The sequence below is a fragment of the Schistocerca cancellata genome, chromosome 1, assembly GCF_023864275.1.
Source record: "Schistocerca cancellata isolate TAMUIC-IGC-003103 chromosome 1, iqSchCanc2.1, whole genome shotgun sequence".
NCBI lineage: Eukaryota > Metazoa > Arthropoda > Insecta > Orthoptera > Acrididae > Schistocerca > Schistocerca cancellata.
The window spans coordinates 554,093,097-554,117,724 of record NC_064626.1 but is presented as its reverse complement, the minus strand read 5'-3'; the positions used below and the strand labels follow the sequence as shown (position 1 = coordinate 554,117,724).

The 24,628-nt window shown below is 39.6% G+C and overlaps 1 protein-coding gene across 9 annotated transcripts in view; it reads left to right on the top strand.

Annotated features, from left to right (window-relative positions):
- The window catches only part of LOC126180425 (uncharacterized protein DDB_G0283697-like), a 221,079-nt gene that overhangs the window by 49,101 nt on the left and 147,350 nt on the right, over nucleotides 1-24,628 (top strand). For 5 of the 9 annotated variants that reach the window (XM_049924693.1, XM_049924696.1, XM_049924700.1 and 2 more), the window contains exons 3-6: nucleotides 19,469-19,585; nucleotides 21,305-21,729; nucleotides 21,807-21,930; nucleotides 24,400-24,525. In XM_049924693.1, coding sequence (XP_049780650.1) covers nucleotides 19,469-19,585; nucleotides 21,305-21,729; nucleotides 21,807-21,930; nucleotides 24,400-24,525 — 792 coding nt within the window. The remainder of the gene's footprint in view (nucleotides 1-19,468; nucleotides 19,586-21,304; nucleotides 21,730-21,806; nucleotides 21,931-24,399; nucleotides 24,526-24,628) is intronic. The other 4 variants (XM_049924694.1, XM_049924692.1, XM_049924695.1 and 1 more) reach the window with 4 other exon arrangements.

The following is a 24,628-nucleotide window of genomic DNA, read 5'->3' as shown; positions in this document are numbered from 1 at the left end:
CTAAGGTGTGAAGAAATGTGTAATTTCTTGCTTATCTCTTGTCAGTATTGGTTTTATATAGCCTATATTTAATTTTATGTCATACAAAACAGCAAGTTCAAATTTTCTGATGAGTTCTTGTTCTCTCGATTACAAATAATCCCATCCGCTATTAATTGTGTGTGTGTGTGTGTGTGTGTGTGTGTGTGTGTGTGTGTGTGTGTGTGTGTGTGTGTGTGTTTTTAGTGGGGGGGGGGGGGGCAGGGGCAGGCTGTTAAAGCAGCCGTCTGTGAGCAGCAGAGGCACCTCAGGACATTTCAAGTTCCACTCACCTGAATATAGTTTGGACGTGCGGTAGAAATTGCTTTATGAAGAGGTGTGGCACTGCACTTTGGCATACTTAAGAGCAAATAATATGTCTTAGAATAACTCGAATACATATGTGTTATGTTTCAGAGTTTTCATAAAGATGTGCGCTACAAGATGAACATATCTTGAAAATTTGTTTTTTTAGTTATTTACTTGGTTCGCAAATGTCGTAGATCCCGGGCTGATGTGCAGAGCAGTCTGAGTTATAGTGGGTAGTCTCCACATGGCCTGTGTTTACATTTAGTGATTTTGCTGTTTCCACTTCATTTACTCTCACGTCAATGAAAACAAAACGGATATCTGTGACCGGGAGCTATCAAGTGAATTAAAACACATTCACATAATTAAAATTACGGAAGGCTAAATATGTCATTAGTTTCAGCTTCTATTTTATTTCCACCTTTCTGACAGTCAAGCATTAATCACCTTGCGGAACAATGAAGTTATTTTTGTCTGTTTGCTAAAGAAATTTGACTTTTTGTTAAACTTTTCCGCGGAGGCAGTCAATGTATTTGAAACGAAATGTTTAATTCTACAGTACTGGCTAGTTTCAACTGTTGGCATAATTTCAAGTGCACGTTTACATTTTGTAGCACATATGGCATTATGTCATAATAAAGAACCAAACATGATATAATACAGTACTGGTGCTCCAAGAAAATTTACATCCTGAAAACCCCACTGAAAAGCTTAATATCAGGTCAAGGTCTGCTTCATCGGGAATCAGGACATACAAATGTGCACTTTAAGTATGCACTTTAAATGTGCACATTTTAGTATTGTTCACGAAATTCTGATGCTCTTGCAGTATCCTCTGATATCTTATTTCTTTTGTGACATAATGTATGATCTTTCAATGTTTTACACTTACATACATACGGGCTTCCTACGTCATGATAGCTACCGAAGTGCGATGTCGCCTGGTATTTGTGCTTTCTGGCAACTGCTGAAATAAACCTATTTCTAACAGGTCGCAGGAAAATATTGCGAATAGTGGTTTGAAAAGCGTTACTTTCAACGTAAATATCCTTTTACATAAGTTGGACTATGTGCAAGAATGTATCATGAATTTATTGAATCACTGAGTGTTTGACTCTCATTTAAAAATCAACTCTTTGATGATGCGCCATTTAGAAGAATTTTGAACCCTGAAGATCAGACATTTATGTCATTGTCAAAAATTTTACTGGCACATTTGTGTGATATATCTTAAAATATAACACGCGCAAAAAAAGATCAACAGCATATGCGAAAGCTTAGCTTTTCTTGCAGCTTGAGAACAATATTATATGTGAAAACTTTGCTTTTCTTGTTTCAACACTATCTATATTTATTTAAACTATTAACTTTCCCTGTTTGTGTGTTTGTGCTACTTAACAGTGATGTTGCTGTTGGCTGACTACATCACGTGTCCTATGCTCTGAATATCCAGTCATCGACTGGCGAGATCACGTGACATGAGCTAAGAACGGCCTACAAAAACACATCAAAATCTCGATTTCAATGATTCAGAAAGTAACATACGGTGTTTGGTGAAATTCCAGCGTATACTTTCATATTACGAAAATACGCAGCATACATATTGCTGCACATCAAAGATGTTTCCAAAACGTGTCTTTTTTCCCTGAGTTTCGTTTTCTAAAATGCCAGGAAATTGTACGCCTGTGTATAAGACCATAACCATTCATAGGATTGATAAGGGAAAATATCCTGTCACCCGGGAGAAAGTGTATTTTTAACCGGGAAATCTGGGAAAAATCTGGAAATTTTTTTTCCTTGCCCACGTATACACCCTGCTACACCAACAGTGGTAGTTCAGCTATACGTGCCGACGTTGCAAGACGAAGACGAAGATAGAGAGAGAGAGAGAGAGAGAGAGAGAGAGAGAGAGAGAGAGAGAGTATATGAGGATATAGAATGGATAATTCAGGACCTAAAGGGAGATGAAAATCTAAAAGTCGTGGAGGATTTGAATGTGGTTGTGAGGGAAGGAGAGAAGGAAGGGTTATCGGAGAATAGGGCTCTTGTTACTAGGAGTGAGAGAGGAGAAAGATTGAGTTTTGCAATAAATTTCAGCTAGTAATAGCAAGTACTCCACTTAAGATTAATGGGAGGAGGAGGTATGCTTGGAAAATATGGTGAGATTTCAGTTAGATTATGCCACAGTCATGCAGAGATCACTAAATCAGATACTGGATTGTAAGACATACCCAGGAGCAGATACAGGCTTAGATCACAGTTTAGTAAAGATGAAGAGAAGGCTGATGTTTAAGGGACTAGTCGGGAAGAATCAATGCACAAAGAAGCGGGATACAGAAGCAGTAAGGAATAGCTCAGTAGGCAGTTGGCTTGAATATGAGTGGACGTAAAAAAAAAAAGGCAGTCACAGAAGTTTGAAAGAAAAATATAGGCACATAGATGGTAAATGAAGAAACCGTGGGTAATAAAAGAAATACTTCAGTTGATCAGTGAAAGAAGGATGTACAAAAATGCTCATGGAAATTTAGGAATACAGAAATAAAAGTTATTTAGGAATGAAATCAACAGGAAGTGCAAGGAAGCTAAGGTGAAATTGTTGCAGGAAAAATGTGAAAAAATTGAGGAAAAAATGATTGTTCGAAGGACCGACTCAGCATACGGAAAAGTCAAAACAACCTCCTGTGGAATTAAAAACAAGGGTGGTGACATTAACCTGGTGTGAATAGGTGAGAAATTGTTACACCAGCTGTGAGGTGGGTGTGAGATATCCGAAACTCTGATGATGAATTTTTGATGGTATACTCGTGTTTTAAGTATTTTTTATTTACTTGGGATATTAATAATGGAGTCTCTTAAACAAGATGAGTAAGTAAAATTCTATGCTTAAGATATAAAAACTTTTTTTGTGGTGAAATAGTGGAGTATGTATATTTTCTCAAAAAAGTAAAAGTTTCAGAAGTTTTAACGTTTTTTGTACAAAATTCAAACAAAATTACAGTTTCTTTGATTAACATTGTGATATTTTCTTCTAATTATAAAACAGAAAAATAAAATAAAAGGTCTTATGCGATCAATTAGCTCAGTACCTACAAATCAGCACATTCTCCACACAAAAATCATGTGCTCCATACATATTGACTTCTCACACTTAGAACAACAAAGTTTTGTTTTCCTGTCTTTCTTTTTTCCAGTACAGTCACCACACCTGACATAGCCTTAGAGCCCGAACTGAGGCGTTCAGACAGTCTTTTTTCCCCTCGCGCTATCCGTGAGTGGAACAGACGGGGAGAAATAAGACTTTGGCGCGAATTGTGCCCTCTGCCACACACCGCTTAGTGGCTAGTGGAGTATATATGTAGATGTAAATGTAGATCTAAAATTTTTTTTGCCCCCCTTAATAAAAGAAAAAGAACTTGTGATGAAGTTTCTCCCAGTTGATCAGCAGTCCTCATTCGAATTTTCCTTGGAAGGGTACGTTTTCTGGTTAAATGCGAAGACTGTCATTTATCAGATTCAAACCTTAATTATGAATGAAATCTCGGCACTTGTTATTCTCTCTGTAGACTGTGATTGCATTTATGGCAGCCATATTGAGTATACCATAAAAAATTGTCTTAGGCCGATGTTTGACGTTGCGGACAACATTGTAACGTCATTCTGGAACTGAAATCAAGAACTATATACTTTTTTGAAAATCTCAGGTACACTTGTCTTGTTTTTTACAGACTGTGCCGACAGAAGTCAGTGAATGTTTGGCAAGAGATGGATCATAAGGGGTAACTAGTAAACCAATTATCGAACATCAAATTCCTATTTGTTTTCATTATTGGCTCCACAAAACAGTTTACAGTATCATATGCTTTATTACTGAAGAAAGCTGGTAAGGTCCTGATGGTTGTTTTCCCAAGTATACTTTCAGTTTGAGGCTATAGAATGTCTCCACATCTAAAAGAGCATTTTTATGCCCTATTTGGCTGGTTTGTTTGACATGTATACACGGAAGGGACATCTCCCTTGGAAAGATAACAGTATCTTATCAATAGTAAGGTTCTCATATGGCTTATAGTGTTGTTAAATATTTTCAACAAAATTATCAAAAATATATCTTACAGGAGCCAGATTGTCAGCGAAATCAGATTTTGGCTTTTCTGAATCGTACAAAATACCCTCTTGCTCTGATTAACTGTCTTCAGTTCTTTGAAAAACTTTGTCAATCTCTTCTTCACTTCAGAGTCACAGAAACTAGCATTTGAACAGTATTAAAACTTCTTCTAGTAGTTCTTGTAGCCGATGTTCATTTCCTTCATAAGACATCTTGAAAAATATAAAATCTAAAAATAAATCAAAGAATACTGTACATAACTATATATCTCAGAAATGTAACACCAACTACAAGGTCGGGTGTGACGTACCCTGGTCACTTTTGCACACATGTATCTCCCTCTGACGCACAACAATAATCTCAGTACTGCATCTTGCCCACCTTTCCCTTACCTCCAGCTGCCGTGACAGAAAGATGTGTGTGGCAACAGTGACATTCAATAATCAGCACTTCAAAACACCTCGGATACGACATTCCTGACCTCGTTCACGCCAGGTTAAGAGTGCGATGGGAGTCCAACTGTTAAACATAGAGGAGAGATCGGATAGGTGGAAAGCGTACATTCAAGACCTATGTTAGGGGGACGACTCGTTTAATGACATAGAAGAAGAAACAGGAGTCAGTATACAAGAGATAGGCCATCTGGTATTAGAATCAGAATTTAAAAGAGCTTCGGAAGACTTAAGATTGAATAAGGCAGAAGTGATAAGTTAGATTCCATCAGAATTTCTAAAATAGTTGCGTGAAGTGGTAACAAAAGACTATTCATGTTCTTGTGTAGAATATATAATCTGGCGATCTACCTTCTGAGTTTTGGTAAAACATCTTCTTCTTCTTTATCGTGGCCTTGTCCCACATCATGTAGGGTCGGCGTTGCTCTTCTGGATCCTTCTCCTCCATACTACTCAATCCATTGCCTCTTCCTTCTTCCATCCTTTCTCCCTTAGGTCCCCACATATCTTATACTTCCACCTCATCTTCGGTCTTCCTCTCCTTCTCTCTCCTTCAATCTGTATATCTTAAACTCTGTTTCCGATATACTCTTCCCCTTTTCTCTGAAGTGTCCGTACCACCTTAGTCTGCTCTCTTGTGTCTTTTCCCCCATGAGTCCCATTTTCACAGCTTCTCTAACACATTCATTTCTAATCCTGTCCTTCCTTGTTACCCCACACATCTACCTCAGCATCCTCATTTCCGCCACTTCCATCTTCCTTTCCTGGGCTACTGTGACTGGCCATGTCTCTGGTAAAACATCATCCACACAATTTCGAAGGTTGTAAGAGACAAAAAGTGTGAGCATTGTTGCACAATCAGCTTGGTAGCTCGTATGTCCAAGTTGATGGCAAGAATAATATACAGAAGAATTGAAAAGAAAATTGAGGATCTGTTAGATTATCAGTTTGGCTTTAGGAAAGGTAAAGGCACCAGAGAGGCAGTTCTGACTTTGTGTTTGATGTGTTTGATAATGAAACCAAGACTGAAGAAAAATAGACCGTTCGACAATATAAAATGGTGTAAGATGTTCAAAATTCTGAGAAAAATAGGGTTGAGCTACGGGAAAAGATGGGCAATATACAGTCTGTGCAAGAACCAAGAGGGAATAATAACAGTGGAAGGCCAAGAATGAAGTACTCAGATTAAAAAGGGTTTAAGACTAGGGATGTGTTCTTTCACCCCTAGTGTTCAATCCTTAAATCAAAGAAGCAGTGACAGAAGTAAAGTAAAAGGTTAAAGAGTGGGATTAAAACTGAAGATGGAAAGGATATCATTGTTAAGATTCGTTGATAATATTGTCATGAAGAAGAAGGTGTAATTAGATGAATGACGAACACTACTTCACATAATGAAGGTTTATTCAGCATTTGCACATTCAAGAGCACACAGCGAACTGCCTCCAGCCAGAACGCATCCAGTATATATACAGCTACAGAACATTCCAGTAAAATGATTCTTCATATTTGTGGATACTTCTAGAATGTACTCAACCCGAATATAGAAATTAAAATTGTACTATCCAGCTGAGGTTTAAACTCACGACCCTCCACGCAGCAGTTTAGTATCATCACCACTACACCACGGAGCTACTCAGCTTCTTCTGCGACATGCACCCTCCTTAACAGAACAGTGTCTCGGTGTTATGTCCTCCTAGTGTGGGAGCAAGTCATCGGTCCTGCATACTCCAACTCCTGATAACTGATTCTCGCCCTGGTGGTGATCCTCTTAGATTTATTTATTTATTTATTTATTTTTTATTATCTCCCCCCCCCCCGCCATGCTCTTTGTCACCTTTCCACTTGTTGCCTGTCGCTGGAGCTTCTACCCTGGGTTGCAGGATCCTTATAGGGCTTCATTCGAAGGACGTGAACCATATCTCTGATCTTTCATCATCTTGTGTCAGGGTCAAAATCTTCAACTTAAAAAGTAACATCAGACAACTGTCTTACAACCATATAAAGTCTAAAGTAGTGCCTGTGGAGCTTCTCAGTGAGACCAACCTTCTGAACAGGAGTGAAGATCCAGATGAAGTCACCAGGCTGGTAGACAACAGGGTGGTGGTTCGCGTCATACCTTCGGCGATGGTTTTTTTGAGCTTGCAGCGTGCGGAGTCAAGCTAACTGCTGAGTTTCCTCATCTCTGGTTAACACCTGGCTGACGTAGTCATCGTCCACGTCATCAGGATGTAACGGGAACACAGTGTCCATCGCCATAGTTGCCTTATGACCATGCACCAGGAAAAATGGTGTAAATCCTGTGGTGTCATGTTTGGCAGTGTTGTAGGCAAACGTCACGAAAGGTAGCACTTCGTCCCAGTTGCTCTACTCAACACTGACGAACGTTGATAGCATATCGGCCAAGGTGTTCAGTAAGCCCATTAATTTGTGGATGGTAGGCAGTCAGCATGCGATGAGTAATGTTGCACCGATGGTTTATCTCTGTTACAAGATTCAGTTGGAAAAACTTTCCCTCGATCTGTAATTAATGACCTTGGGGCATGATGAATTTGGCTACCTTGGATGCTTTGGCTGTTTGTGCGGCTTTTGTAATGGCATAGCATGTCAGATAATCAGTGCAAACAGTAATCCATCTATTGCCACTAGCAGACGTAGGAAATCGTCTGAGGAGATCAATCCTAACACGATGGAAAGGCGTTTCGGCTGATGGAATTGGTATGAATTGGCCAGGTGGTTTCTGAGGAACTGCATTTCTCCTCTGGCACTCTTGACAGTGCGACACGTAGTGACGGACACTCATAAATAAACCTGGCCAGAAAAATCTATTGCGGATTCTATCATATGTCTTACTAAATCCTAGATGCCCGGCCTCAGGTGAGTCATGGAATTTCTTGTGTTTAGGAATCACTGGTAGCCACCTCTTTCCAAACGGATCAAAGTTTTTCTTGCAAAGTAATCCATTGACTACCTTAAATTGTCCTTTCACTTTCTCTGACCAATTTAAGACAAGCATAATTTGAGATATCTTGGCATCCTCCTCCTGCTCAGCAGAGAGATCTTGGAGTGCAGCGAGACAGTCACTATCTTCATCAAAGTCTTGATGACCTTGCACAGCCGGCTGATGTGGCCAAGCAGTTCTAGGCACTTCAGTCTGGAACTGCGCAACCACTACGGTCGCAGGTTCGAATCCTGCCTCGGTCATGGATGTGTGTGATGTCCTTAGGTTAGTTAGGTTTAAGTAGTTCAAAGTTCTAAGGGACTGATAACCTCAGTAGTTAAATCCCATAGTGCTCAGAGCCATTTTTTGGTCTTGCACAGGGTGTCTTGAGAGACAGTCGGCATCTTGTTGTTTTCTTCTACTTTTGTACACTATGGTAATATCACACTCTTGAAGGCGTAGTGCCCACCTGGTGAGTCGTCCTGTTGGATCATTAATACCTGTCAACCAACAAAGTGAATGATGGTCTGTAACAAATGTGAGTGGCCTTCCATACAGATACTGTCGAAATTTGCACATGGCCCAGATCACAGCAAAACATTCACTTTCAGTAGTTGAGTAGTTTCTCTCGGCTTTTGTTAGTGTCCTAGTGTTCCATCCGAAATTTGCACCAGTACAGCATGGATCCCATACCTGCTGGCATTGTGTGTAGTTTGTAGATGCTCTTTCATCATATAGACAAACTACAGGTTCAGTCGTCAGAGCTTTTCGCAGAACACCGAAAGAATTGTGTTGAGCACCACCCCAGATAAATTTAGCACCAGCTTTTAACAACCCTTGGAGTGGCCTGGCTTTGATGCAAAAGTCTTTGATAAAATGACGGTAATAAGAACATAATCCGAGGAAGCTTCTTACACCTCTAATACTTTTAGGAGTAGGAAATTCCGTTATAGATCTCACCTTTTCTGGGTCTGGCCGCACACCTTTGTTTGATACAAGGTGTCCAAGTATTTTGATTTCTTTTGCTCCAAAGAGAGACTTTCTTGGATTAAGTTTAAGTCCGCCTTGTTGGAGACACTTAAGAACAGCCCTCAGTCTTTGTATATGTTCGTCAAATGTCTCTGAGAATACTATTGACATAGATGATTATCCATCATCTGTTCAAATGTTGCTGGTGCGTTACACAAACCAAACGGCAATTACCTTAAACTCGTACAGGCCCTCAGGGGTGATGAATGCAGTTTTCTCACGATCAGCCTCATCTACTTCGATTTGCCAGTATCCCGAGTACATGTCCACAGTTGAGAAAAACATAGCCCCCTTCAGACAATCTAGTGTATTGTCAATTCGTGGAAGAGGGTAAACGTCCTTTTTAGTTATTGTTTTAAGCTTCCTGTAATCAACACAAAAGCGCCAACTGCCATCCTTCTTCCTGACAGGGAGCACTAGTGACGACCATGGACTCTGCGGAGGCAGGCTGATGTCATTAATCATTTTCTCTACCTCGTCGCGAATTATTTGATGTTCCGTTGCTGACACATGGTATGCTCTTTGGCTTTTTTGGTTGATGGTCTCCAGTGCTAATGCAGTGCTTCACCATCGATTTGTCTAATTTGGTCTTCGCCTGTGGATTGAAGCATTCAGAGAACTCTTGAAGAATGTCGAGTAGCTTCTTCTGTTGTTCCTTGGTGAGATCTGGTGATAGTCGAGCTAGAAGATCTTGTCTAGTAGTGGTAGCACTAATTTCGCCCACAGACTCGGCATGGGAGGTGTCTATAACGCTCAGCTGTTCTTCAATTAACGGTTCAGCGTTTGCTACACACATGCATCTTGGAAGGATCTGCGGTTCTCGGTGACTGTTAAGTGTCCACAATTTACTGAATCCCTTCTTAAATGAGATGACACAGGCTGGGATGACAAAGTTATTCCTCAGTGGTATGCTTCTCTTACATTCCACTGCAAGATCCATGGGTTGATGCATGCTATGACACGTGACAGTTACTTTTCTAGCGCTGACTGCAGCAATGATCACTTCATTCAGCACACATAATCTCCATACACTCTGATGTGCATCTTCCTGTCCACAGTATCTCATCTCGTCTAGCATAATCTTAAGAGCAACCACAATCTATAATTGCATGAGAAGCTTTCAAAAAGTCCCATCTGAGAATGATGTCATGACTACACTCGTGTAAGACGATGAAGTCTAAGGACTGTGTATGGCCACTTATACGCACACAAATGGTACATCTTCCTGTAGGTGTTACGTATTTCCCATTAGCCACCTTCGGCAGAGATGTTTTGCTGTCGACGAATACAGTTTTCTGCAACTGGCAACGGTACTTCTCTGAAATGACTGAATATGATGCTCCAGAGTCTATAAGAGCTTGGGCTGGTCGGCCAGCCATGAGGATGTCAACGTAGTTTTCTATCATTTTTGTAGTGATCAGCGGCAGAGGATTTTTCTCTTCGGCGGCCTCACCTCCAAGGAAGGTTGCACCCTTTAGTTTCCCGGGTTGCGCTGGCTAGGTGATCGGCTGGAGCTTCTAAACGATAATGGAGACATTGATCGATGTGTCAGGGAGTGTCCTCTCCTGCAGCCAACTTGAGGCGATGGTGAACTACGTTGTCCTGCACCCACATCTTCTTGTTCATCTTTGCCGTCCCGGACTTGTCGTCGGCTATGATCGGTCTGCTGTCTTCTGGCGTGGGTGTCATCAAATATCCACTGCCTTTCTCGACAATAGCGCACCAGTTGTCCTGGTCATCCACAGTGGAAACATACTGGTTGGTTATCTTGGGTCCTCCAGACGTCAGTCTTCTTTGGTGCCCAAACAGGTTCCTCGTGCGGCATTGTAGGAACATAACTCCGCCTGGGCTTAGACTTTTTCACCATTTTAAAGGGAAATGAAGGACGAGAGATCGGGTTCAATGTCTGTTCCACTGACCTCTTGAAGTGTCTCGGTTTTTTGCTCGCCGTGCATTTTGATCTTCCTCGCTCACTATCTGACGAAAACACTTGTGAAACCAGTTGCTTCTTCCATCACAGACATCAATATGACGCTTGTAGGCCGTTCAAACTTCTTGCGTGTAATTCTTTTTTGATGCATTTTCTCGGTATACTTGCACCATTTTATGAAGTCGTCTACTGTCGAAACCTCTGTCAGGAGTAGGGCTTGATAAACGTCCTCAGCAACACCCTTCATGAGATGTTCTACCTTATCTTCCTCCTTCATTCTAGGATCCACTATTTTACTACACAGCTCCAAGATGTCTTGAATGTAGGATGCTGTAGTTTCTCCTGGACGCTGTGGCCTGCACTTTAATTTATCTTCAACCTTGCACTTGTGTCGTTCTGTGTTGCCGAAATACTTCAGCAGTTCCACCTGGAATACTTCCCAACTTCTCCTCGTTGTTCTCATACCATTGCTTGGCAGTGCCCTCCAAGTAGAAAAATATGTTAGCCAAACACACAGTGTCATCCCATTTGTAAAATTTGGCTATACGCTCATATACCTCCAGCCACATGTTTGGTTGTTGGGCATCATCACCAGAGAACCAGGAAGGATGTCTCATGTGGCGGCACACAGTTGCTGTCATCGTAAAGTCCTCTTCTTCTTCTGTCCCGGATAGATTGCAATCTGTTGAATATGGCTTTAACTCGGGTTTCTGGCCACGTAAACGGCAACTCTGTCGTGGCCTGATGGGAACCAGTGTCGTCGATAATGTGCACTATCACAAGTTCCAATACGCAGCATCTCCCCCAGAATAATGTCACTTAGAAGAAGGTGTAATTAGATGAATGACGAACATTAACTTCACTTAATGAAGGTTTATTCAGCACTTGCACATACAAGAGCGCGGAGCGAACTGCCTCCAGCCAGAACGCATACAGTATATATACAGCTACAGAATATTCCAGTACAATGTTTCTTGACATTTGTGGATACTTCTAGAATGTACTTGAACTGAATATGGAAATTAAAATTGTACTATCAAGCTGAGTTTTGTAATCGCGACCCTCCATGCAACAGTTTAGTATCATAACCACTACACCACGGAGCTACTCAGCTTCTTCTGCAACAATATTGCTATCCTCAGTGAAAGTGAAGAATTACCATATCTGTTGAATGGAATGAACAATGTAATGAGAACAGAATATGGATTGAGAGTAAATTGAAGAAAGACGAAAATAATGAGTAGTAGCAGAAATACGAACAGTGAGAAACTTAACGTGAGAATTTTTAATCATGAAGTAGATGAAGTTAAGGAATTCTGCTACCTAGGCAGCAATGTAAGTAGTTCTTGATGGAGCAACGAGGGCATAAAAAGAGGACTAGCACAGGCAAAAAGGGCATTCGTAGCCAGGAGAAGTCTACTAGTATCAAACATATATCTTACTTTGAGGAAAAAATTTCTGAGAATGTGCATTTGGAGCGCAGCATCGTATGGTAGTAAAACATGGACTGTAGGAAAACTGGAACAGATGAGAGTAGCAGCATTTCAGATGTACGTTAGTGCAATGCCTGTGTTGTTCCGAATTACGAAGTAAAGTTTCTTCGTGGCACTGTGGTGACTATAGCCGTCACAAAATACATGAAACATATTCAAAGTTGCGAATATGGAATGACAACACCGAAAATACGTCCTGGACTCGGACTTGCACCTGGATTTTCCACTTATTGCGAGCGGTCACCTTACCATTTGGCTATCTGAGCATGACTCACGGCCAGATCCAAACTTCGTTTGTCATCAGCCACGTGTCTACATCCTATACTCGCACATCCGTTCTGCATTTTCCCTTGCAGGGGTGACATTTTAATGAAAGCCGCTTTTCTGGACAAGCGTGTTTCAATATAGCCTAATGACAAGCGGGAAATCTGGGTTCAAATCCTGATCCGGCAGGAAGACAGAGTGGGGATACATCCTGCAAATAAGTAAGGATGTAGATTGTGAGTGCTTATCTGAGTTGAGAAGGTTGGCACAGGAGAGAGATTCGTTGCGGACTGCATCAAATCAGTCAGAAGACTGATGACTCAAAACAACCACAATTCGTTACATTTGTTTATGTGGAGGGTCGGTTGACAACCCCTGCACCAAGTGTTGATCCTCTACAGGTCTTTGTGTATTTTGCTACAATTATCTGGCATTGAATCTTCTCTATATACAACAGCATCATCCTCAAAAAGCTTCCTGACACTTCTGACATTATCTGTTAGGTGATTTAAATATATTATGAGAAGTAATGGTCTTATGACACTCCCTTGTGGTACCCCAGAAGTTACTTTTACCTCTGAAGATTTCTCTCTGTTCAGAAAGGCATGATGTTTCTTGTTTGCTGGAAAATTCAGTCGCACAAATGGTCTTTTATTCTGTACACTTGTATTTTGTTTATTAGGTGACATGGAGAATTGATTCAAAAAGCTCACAGAAGTCAAGGAATGTGGCACCAAGCTGGGCGCCATGATCTACAGCTTTTTGGATCTTGTGGGCGAATAAACTGAGCTGAGTTTCACATGATCATTGTTTTCAAAACCCATATTGAGTCCCACGTGGGAGAACTTTGGCCTCCTCATATTTCATAGTAAACAAGTATAAAGTGTTTCAGAATTCTATAGTGGACCGATTTTAGAGATACAGGACTACAGTCTGTTCAACAACCATTCTTGCAAATAAGAGAGACCCGTGCTATTTTTCAATAATTTGGAATGCTTTGCACCTTCAGTGAGCTACAGTACACTGCTGCTAGAAGAGGAGCTAGTTCTTTTGCATACAGTGTGTTGAATCGAATTGATATGCCAACAGGTGCAGTGGCCTTTCCTCTTTTGAGCAGTTTCAATTGCTTTTCTCTCTCATGATCATTTAGTTTGATGTGTCATCTTGATGTCCATGAGACGATTTCTAGGAGAACCTACAGTACAATCTTCCTTAGACCGCATCCTACATAAACGACAGATGACATAATACCACCACAGGTATGGTTACAGAAGTGTCCTATGTGGGTGATGACCATGGTGCTGCTTGTCCTCTGCTATAACTAGCAGTGTTTGAATTCAGGTGTGTTTGAATCTCGTTGCTGCAGCGCGTGTGACAGTGAGAGCGACAGCTAAGAGTTTTCTCTGCAAAGCAATGAGGTGGATGTGCCGGCAGCTATGAAATACTTGTCATCCAATTTTAAGAAAACTATTTGGTGAAAAAATTTGATTCTTCCGCTCTTACAACTCAATAGGTTTGCTTGATAAAAGTCTGAATTTATTTTAGTTTTTCATCATAGTTACTGTGCTGAACGAAACGGAGTATATGGCTGCACAAAATTTTTAAGTGTTTGCAGATATAAAATCACATTGTGTAGACTTTCCGTACAGTTCATTTCAGACCATACATTATTGCATATGAAATGTAACCAATATATCTAAATTGTATTTGAAGTTGAGAGCAGAATGATATCTCTTTTCGTTTTTGAGATATTGGTTGTTACGTCAGCGGACAGGTAGCTCATGGTGCTTGTGAATCCTTTCCTACGTATCGTGAATCATCAAGTTGTCTTAAAAATCATCGTATCTCGTAAACAGTATGAGATACTGATATGATGTTTTGTGGAAATTACAGCATGCAGAAAGGACTATTTTATCGTATGATTAGCACTTGATATGTTTTTGTCAAACGTGTGAGCAGAGTGAAAACTCCCTGTAATTTACACAGTGAGGTTTTGCCCAAATTTTCATAGCCAAACAAAGAGAGAGAAATAGGCCAACAGGGTGTCAAAGCAAACAGTGTGAGGTCTAGTTTTGCATGAAAATATTTAATTGCTTGGTAGTTATCACAGTAATTAAGAAAAACTTAATTACTAAGTTGAAGGAAAACTGAAATATTTCATGAAAAGCTGCTGCAAGATATGTAAATGAAGTGTCAGAAAGTTCGCCTCTTAAAGGTCTAACTATTTTGCACATAAAAAGATACATTGCAGCAATATTTAAATGTCAAAAATGCTTCCTTTGAATCGAGTACCAAAGTTAGGAGGTTCAAGAACGAAAGACATTAGGAAGGCAAATGAGTTGTCAGTAAGATCATGCTTTCTGAATAGAACTAGAAAATAAAAAATGAAAGAAATCAGTCAAATATTTTGTGAAATGATTTGTGTAAAAGAAATAAAAAGATCAGAGGAATATTCGACGTGCCTTTGGATGATGGCCGAAATTGTGAATAAAACATGGAGTGCATCAAATGATTCCCTAATTTTTTTATTTCACACTTTTAGACAAACCATTTCACAAAATGTTTGAGTTTCTTTTCAAAACTTTGGATACTTTACTTTACAGATTATTTAGTTTCCATGAATTACTTGACATTAACATTGACTGCTGATGAATTACATTCACAACACTCAAATGTCCGTACAATTTCATTGTTGTTCATTGTATTTGATTAGGAATTTAATGTGTGTGATATACTGGGATAGGTGTGTATACAATTAAGGATCAAGTACTTTGGCAAGACTTTAAAAAGATACTTAGTGGTGCAGTGAAAACAAAAACTAGTATACAGAAGTGTAGCTGAGTCAGTTGAAATATAAGAGGTAGTCGGGACTGAACCGAGGTCCTCATATCAACCACAATTGCAAACAGAGTGCTGTACTGTTAGACCATGCCTAGCTCTCAAGTGCTGTGCTCATTCTTTCGTATTTAAGGTAGTCAGTCATTCTTTCGCATTTATTGGCTGCTAAAAGTTCGTGATTATGTGAAAAACATTAGACATTAATTTATTGATGAAGTAGTCAAATGCTCCTGTGCTCATTCACGTGTATTCAAAGAAATTGTCTGGTGCTCTTCATAGTAGATTATATAAATAATGAAATTCTCCATGAAGGTTCATCCCTTCGTAAATTTTATGCACAGCATTCCTTTTCGCTTTATTTTCCTAAGTAAAGCTAATTTTGTAGCCTTACTCTTGAGCTACAGTATTCTACAGTTCAGCAGTGCCGTTTATAGAAACAACGGCTTTAGATAGCCATCTTGTAGCAGGAGATGGTCACTTGCACACAGGACATCTGAGTTTCTCACTTGGTACTGCTCTGGAGTGTTGTATATCCAGCCGTCACGAGCTTTTGGTTGCTTCTCGTGTTTACATAGGACATGACCTTAGTGAAAGAGTTTTGAAAAAGACATTTAGTGTTTCAGACTTCTCCCAGTCATCGTCTCTTTTGCTGCCATTATGGTGGCAATGTGTCGGGACAGGTGACTTTGATCTGTTTATCAATTTTTTGTCTAAATGTTTTGGCTATTTACAGTGAAGCTATCTCTGCTTTTGTAGCGAATTTCTTACACAGCTGTCGAACCGTGTTGGGTCTTTCTTATCCCTCACAACTTTGCTTGCCGCATACATCTCTAAAGAGTATTGTACCACACTGTCAAATTTTGTCTGTTGATGTTCGTCATTGTCAGTGCTGGAGGTGACATTTTCATGTTAATTGTTTGGGTTGTCTGAAATTGGAAGCAGAAGTATCTTCCTTTATAATTCTATGTACAACTACATCAGTGATGCTGTAATAGCTGTATGATCACTATTTCATTTTTCACTGAACTGAGTCGAAAATTTCGGGCCTGTTGGTGACCAGGAGAGCTTATATGTTGTTTTCACCAGTCATTTATGTAATTAGATGCTCAGGGTAAGAATAGGGCAATTAGAACAATGTCACATGATTCCCTGTCCCTGCTACCCATTCTAATCACTTGAATCTGTGACTTGAAAATCACCACCTAATATTTTAGCATGACTAAGTCATTTAGTTGGATGTGAAAGATCCTACAATTTTCACCACAGATGTTCCACCACTACTTCTCCCGAGCCAGAAGGTCTATAAAAACATTCGATGGCCATGTTTAATCCACATTTAATGCTTGTTTTCACCCATATTTTGGGATTTGTACTAACCTCACTAGATATTATCACACCTTTTATGACAGTAAACCCGTCTTCACTGTTGGTGTTCAACCCATCTTTGCAATGTACATTCCAATCTAAATGTAGAATGTCATTACTATTAATATCTGGTTTCAGTCAGCTTTGCCTCCCTAGTATTGTGTGGACATTGTTACCATTTATAAACGAGACTAGTTCTAGGACCATCCCATAGATGCTCATGCATGGGTGGGGGGTCATGCACTGTTGGGCAAGTATCAATAGGCCACAGTAAGCAAATAAAGACACTGCAACTTCAAGGGTGCTGAGTGACACTGTAGGCTCCAGAGATGCCAAAGCATTCACTGGCAGCAGCCTGAAGCCAACAAAGCTTGCAGCTTTTTACGAGCAGTGCCAAATTCCTCCTGAATCCACACACGACAGGTGTAGTCCCTATCCATCTTTAATCAGTTTTGTCTATACCACACTAATCCAGGGAGTCACTGGGTGCAATCTAAGTTCTGCAGCTGTGTTACTGATTTTTAGTTCACTCCAAAGTCAGCTAACAATAAAAATGCTCTAAAATTTATACAGAAACTTGGCATAAGTTAGTATAAACTAGTTAGTCAGTTAAGTACACAGGTACAATTAACTTCTTTGCAGAAACATGAGAGACAATTACTAAACTAAATCCTGTGTATAAACAGAAACTGCTTCTGCTGGTGGTGCGTCTGCTGTGCTCTGCTGAATAAAACCATTCCAAGGCGATATATTAGAAGAGGATAAGCAGATAAATTTCATCATCATCATCACCGAAGCACCTTCCAGCAAAGTGTTCTTTCAACCTGGGAAACAAGTGGTATTCGCAGGGCACTAACTCTGGGCTGTATGATAAATGGGCAGTGATGATGTCCCATCCAAACTGTTGCTCTGGAGATCCTTATGGTTCTGAGTCATGTGTCTGATTTTTTTTTAGTGTCTCGCAATACTTGTCGGCATTTGTTGTTGTTGTATTAGATACCATGAAGTGTATCAACAATATCCCCTTCTGATTGCAAAACGCAGTTGCCATTACTTTATTGGTAGACTGTTCTTTGAATTTTTGCGGCTTGGGTGAATCGGAATGCTGCCACTAATGTGACCATTGTTTGGTCACAGGTTAAAGTGGAAAGCCTACGTTTCGTCATGCATGACTATTGAATCCAAAAGGTTGTCCTTTTCATCCTCATAGCATTGAAGAAATTGGCAGTAAGTTTCAAAGCGGTGAAGTTTGTGGTCTTCGGTCAACATTCTTGGAACCCATTTTTTTGTATGTCTTCCAAAATTTAAACGCATCAGTCAAAGTCCAGTGAATGTTTCTTCAAGAAACTGAGGAACACCATTGCAGAGCTCATAGAGAGTAATCTGCTGATCTTGAAGCACGATTTGTTGAGCCTTGTGATTCTCTTGGGAATTGATGGTCTCCTCATCATGAATTTCAGTATGATCACGTGCAAACACTCTGCACTACTTGCAGACATCTTTGAGATCCTTACATGACTCTCAATCACTTCCAACAAATGTCAATGAATGTCAGTTGATTTAATGCCCTTTGCACTCGAATACCAAATAACTGCTCGAACTTCCACCCGGCAGTTGGGGCTAATGGGAGCTCCATTACAACTGGCTGACAAGCCAAGACTGAAAGCTCCAGCAGTTCCTGTAGTGAGTGGAGGGAACAAGAAAAACAGTGTGGCCAACAGCAATCAAACAGTTTCCCTGCAGCCCAGGAACTTTGGAGGCCTTACTTTTGGGATCATCCTCATAAAATAGTGTGTTCTGGACTGAGATTCAAACCCAGAACCTTGCCTTTTGCAAGAAATGCCCTTTCTGACAACTTCTGGATGTGACCTATGACCTGCCCTCGCAGCTTCAAGACTGTCAGTACCTCTCCTCTACCTCTGATACTTCACTGAAGCTCTCCTGTGTACCTTGCTCTCCTGGAAGAAAGGATATTGTTTAAAAATAGTTTAGCCAAAGTCTAAAGGTTGTTTCCAGTAGCAGAGAGGTATTAGCAGAAATGAAGCAGTCAGTGCAGGTCGACAGTCTTGCTTGGACTGCAGTGCCTGTGAAGGGAATGATGCTGGGCTCAAGTTGTGGTCTGGCACACAGTTGAAAATGATTCTAAAGTCTCAATATAATAACTGTTCCTGGCAAATTCAGTACTATGTGTAAATACAATTGGAACTGGTTTAGGGGCCAAATTGGTTAAATTTTTGCAGTGTGCTTATTGGATGAAGTAAATCTGTGTTTTATACCCAGGATTGCCATTCACTGATCTTCATGCACCTGTATTTGGCCTAAGATTTGGAGATCTGATTGGGATATGCTTCTAACGCAACTAAAATGTAAATATTGCTTTTTTAAAAATTAAACGAACAATGGAAAATCTAGGACAGAATGTAATAGTATTATGAAAAGGAAAGTTGCTACTCATTGAGTCGCAGATAAGCACAACAAAAAGACTTGTCCAAATAAATCTTTCACCAAACACACACACACACACACACACACACACACACACACACACACACACACACACGTGCACGCACGCGCAAATGCAACTCTCTCTCTCTCTCTCTCTCTCTCTCTCTTTCTCACACACACACACACACACACACACACACACGGCCGCAGTCTAAGGCAACTATAGCCACACCCTTAAATGTTGTAGTTAAGTCACATATTTCTCATTTTTGTTATTTATTCCAGACGAAACACTAGTTCCTGTCTCAAAATGGGCTCCTACGTTTGATGGCTGGTTGGAAACGCCTGTTAAGCATGATGAACATGCAGATGTAACAGAAAGCGGTGAACAGGAGCTTGGAGGTAACATCAGTTTTTGTTATGTTTCTGTGAATAAATATTTCTATTCTTACTTAGAATGGTTGTTCAAATCGTAATAAGAAAAGACTAAATAGATCTTTTGATGACTTTTTCTTGCTCTTACTTTCAGTTTTGATTTGAACAGTGTGTTTTAAGTTCAACGTCAAGAATACAAATGCAATACAAATATTGAATCAGGTTCTGGAACAGCATGCTCAGTATTGTTTTATCTGCTTCAGACTAGAAGTTATTCCATGCAAAGACTGAAAACCACATTAAAGTGTCCACTTAGTACCCAGTTGTCACTTTTGTTATTGTGTGTTGAATAAAAACAGCTGTACATACTTCACATTCAGTGAAACAGTTGCATTTGCAATGATCCATTTAAATAATTATTTAGTTTGACATTCTGTTTCAGATTCTGTTGATAGCTTGCCTTGAGTTGGGTATAATGTTTAGTTTTGGTTACAACTGCATCATGTGTTAAACATTATTGTCGTGCAATAGCTGAATGATTCGTCTTTATGTAAGCAGAGTAATAAAGAAAAGAAAGGGACAGATTACGTAAGAGTTACAGATGCTGCTGTAATGTAAAAGACATCCTTTCATAGAATTTAAAGTTACAAAAGCTCTAGGCCTGCTTTCAAACTTAGTAACTGTGGCAACGTGGAGAAAAGAGTAATTAGGAGAGTTTATAGAAGTAAAAGAAAAATCTTAAGTTGTTCAGAAGTTTATAGAGGTAAAAGGGAAGTCTTAAGTTCTTCAGAATCGGAGTTCACCAGAGATGTAAGATAATGGGAGAAGATAGTTCTTGTTCTTAAATAATAAAAAAGGAAGAGGAAAGATAGTGAGAAAATTAAAAAGCAGTTTCATGGTTCAAAAGAAGAAAAATTAGTGAAATACCTTTTGGCGATAACACCACTAATTTGTTCACTATTCTCACTGAAATTCTTGAAAGTGTTGGTTTAATGTCACCTGTTAATTTTATTTGCTGTTTTGGTAGTGAGACTCTCTCTCCATCTACTTGTCCTCAAAGATATTTAACATAGATACTTGACATAATCGAGTACCAACATGGCATGCATGTGTGGTTCCTAAGTCAAGAATTGTTAAATTCTGATGAACATTTTCTCTTCTCTTCTCCGAATAATGGCATAAGTATAGAATTGATTTCATTTATTGCATAGGATATTATTGTATAATAATTCTAGTGGTGTATTGTAATTATATGACATACAAATGTCATGTTCACCTTGGCAACATCCATATTTGTGAGCAAATAAAAATTCAATCCATGATTACAATGGTTAAAGTAATCGTATCTCAAAATTTTTGCTTTTACTTGTTACCTGGATTGGATTGATATCGTTATTTTGCACATCATGATTGATTTGCTGAAACTCTCTATAGTTTTTACAAGTGAACTCTGACATGTGGAAAATTAATCATTCTGGTAGGTGTGCACAGATAACCAGAGTGGTTTAGATGACTGCTTGGGTTGAGCGGGAAGTCCAGGTTCCAGTCCTGGTCTGGCACAAATTTTTGTGTGTCGTTGACCATCTGTACATCTGTGTTCACAATTTGCGAATGCATTTCTTCATCTAGAACATCATTGTGTTTCTTTTGTCTGTGTTTTGCTGTTTAGTACTGTTGTATTTAAATTGTGACATGTTTGTCACTAATTTTATGCTACGTAATTGAAGGATAAGGAAAATAAACTAGGGTATTCTACAGAGTCTGGAGAACACGAAAACGAAAGTGCAGAAGAGGAAGAACACTTAAGTGAGGAAGCTGCCTCAAAAGAACAACAACATGAAGATGATGATGAAGAAGTAGGAGCAAAGGGAAGTGAAGAGGAGGAAACAAGAAGTGCAGAAGAGGAAGAGGAAGAGGAAGATGAGGATGAGGATGAAGAAGCAGATAAATTAGAGGATGAAGAAAGTGAGGAGGCAGATGAAAATGAAATTGAAGACAGGGATGATGATGATGATGAAGAAGAAGAGGAGGAGGAGGAGGAGGAGGAGGAGGAGGAAGGAAGTGATGAAAATGTGTATGAACATGGAAAAAGTGAAGAGGATATAGAAGCAGAGAAGGGTGATGCAGAAGAGGAGGATGAAGAGGAAGATGAAGAATCTGGAAGGGAAGAGGTTTGTTCTGTGTCAAAAAATTTGATGGAAACATACATAGCTGTTATATCATTATACTTCATTAGCTGCAATTTCAGCTAGACGATGATGAAGATGAAGAAGGCAGAAAGACACCTGCTTATCAGCACGAGTCAGATGAGATAGATGATCTTTTAAGTGAAATTCCAGGAGTAACTGAAAGTGAAGAAGATGGCGAGGGAGGTAATTTACATAAAGGAGTGGATTAACAAATTAACATGTGTATACAGCGTTCATTTCTTTTTTTTTTTTTTTTTCTTTGAGCTTTCAACTGGAGGTTGAACAAGAAATTTGTGTTGTTACTTCCAAACATTTGCAGCACAATTCCTCTCAAGGAGCAAATTTTGAATTGATGCTCGAGTTGTAAGCTTGTTTGGATTTTGTGATGACACCTCACTTCCTGGTTGTTTTTGGCAGTAGAACATCAATGAGGTAGACAAACAGATACTAACAAATGCATTCATCAAACCATTTTGTGGTTTTTTGTTACTAATCCTAATAATGTGACACACACATTTGTGCAGTATTAATGAAAAGTGGAAGTTTCTGAGAGAGAGAGAGAGAGAGATATTTTGTAGAATTGTTTATTGTTTTTATAGGGCATGCACATTATAACAAATACAAAAATGGTTTCAGTTGTAAAGAAAAAGAAGATTGTCTAAATGTAACATTTTTAAAAAAATGCATGGCTATATTTTTGACTGTTCATTTTGTTTTTCTGTGATGAAAGATACTAACCTACATACAATTTATCAAAATTATTTTATAGGCACAAGGCAGAATCTGTGATCTTGCTCTAATTTTTGCCATCATACCAAGCTTATTGAGTCCTATTCCAAGAGTAATACTGAAGACATCGTATATTAGGATTTCTTAAGTTTTTTTTTTTCACTAGCATTAAAATACAACATTTACAATTTTGTGGTACAGAAAAGAACATTCAAAAATGGAACTACTATCACATTGATAAAGTTACACTATTTGATCAAAAGTATCCAGCCACCTGGGTGAAAATGACATAAGTTCGTGGTGCCGTCCATCGGTAATGCTGGAATTCAGTATGGTGTTGGCCCACCATTAGCCTTGATGATAGCTTCCGCTCTCGCAGGCATACGTTCAATCAAGTGCTGGAAGGTTTCTTGGGAAATGGCAGCCCATTTTGTATGGAGTGCTGCACTGAGGAGAGGTGAGGCCTGGCATGGAGTCAGTGTTCCAAAATGTTCCAAAGGTGTTCTATAGGATTCAGGTCAGGACTTTGTGCAGGCCGTTCCATTACAGGGATGTTACTGTTGTGTAACCACTCCGCCACAGGCCGTGCATTATGAACAGGAGCTCGATCTTGTTGAAAGATACAATCGCCATTCCCAAATTGCTCTTCAACAGTGGGAAGCAAGAAGGTACTTAAAACATCAATGTAGGCCTGTGCTGTGATAGTGCCATGCAAAACAACAAGGGGGTGCAAGCTGCCTCCATGAAAGATGTGGCCACACCATAAACCCTGCCACCTCCAAATTTTACTGTTGGTGCTATACAAGCTAGCAGATGACGTTCACCAGGCGTTCGCCATACCCACACCCTGCCATCGGATCGCCACATTGTGTACCGTGATTCGTCACTCCACGCAACGTTTTTCCACTGTTCAATCGTCCATTGTTTATGCTCCTTACACCAAGCGAGGTGTCGTTTGGCATTTACCGGCGTGATGTGTGGCTTACGAGCAGCTGCTTGACCATAAAATCAAAGTTTTCTCACCTTCCGCCTAACTGCGTAGTACTTCCTGTGGATACTGATGCAGTTTGGAATTCCTGTGTGCTGGTCTGGATAGATGTGATGTCTGCCTATTACAAATTGCGGCCCTCTTCGACTGTTGACAGTCTGTCACTCAACAGACTAGATCGGCCTGCACACTTTTGTGCTGTACGTGTCCCTTCACATTTCCACTTCACTATCACATCGGAAAGAGTGGACCTAGGGATGTTTAGGAGTGTGGAAATCTTGTGTACAGACATGACACAAGTGACACCCAATCACCTGACCACATTCGAAGTCTGTGAGTTCCGTGGAGCATCCTATTCTGCTCTCTCACAATGTCTAATGACTACTGAGGTCACTGATATGGAGTACCTGGCAGTAGGTGGCAACACAGCACACCTAATATGAAAAACATATGTTTTTCTGGGTGTCCGGAGATTTTTGATCACATGATCTTGAAGATACAAAATAAGGAATTGTTATTATTAGTCCTTGTTTATCTTCAAGAGCGAATGTATATCTCTTTTACGTGTACCGTAGATGGAAATTTTCATTGTTATTGTTAGATGATATTAAGTATCAATACGTTTTGTTGACATAAGTATAGAGCTTTGCTTATGAATTTCCTTTATTTACCTGTTTTTAATATAGAATCCAGAAATAAAGAGTCTTTCAGTGATCAGATTCATACCAAATTATACCTGTACAGTGATAATTCTTATTCTTCCACTTTACTGATTGCCCACATATAACTTGGATTCCCTGAAAGAGATGCATATATGTACCTAGAGTTGCTGTTCACAATCATTGCCTGTGAGAACTAGGAAGAGGCAAGATAATGGTTACAGTATGATTTTTTAAAAATTATGTCATGCAAGTTACATACGTATTATATTGCAGATAATAGAGGAAGAAGAGATGAGATAATAGATAAACAACAGAAAGTCACTGGTGTTCATGAAAAGAAGATCAAAGCAGTCATTGAAGAAGAGGCTGATGTGCCAAGACGGAAACAGGAGGAGGAGGTTTGTTAACTTAACCTTGAAGTGCTATAATATGATAAAGCTTACTTCTTAAAAACTGATTTGATGATGATCTTAGACATACACAATACTTTTTAGTGTTTTAT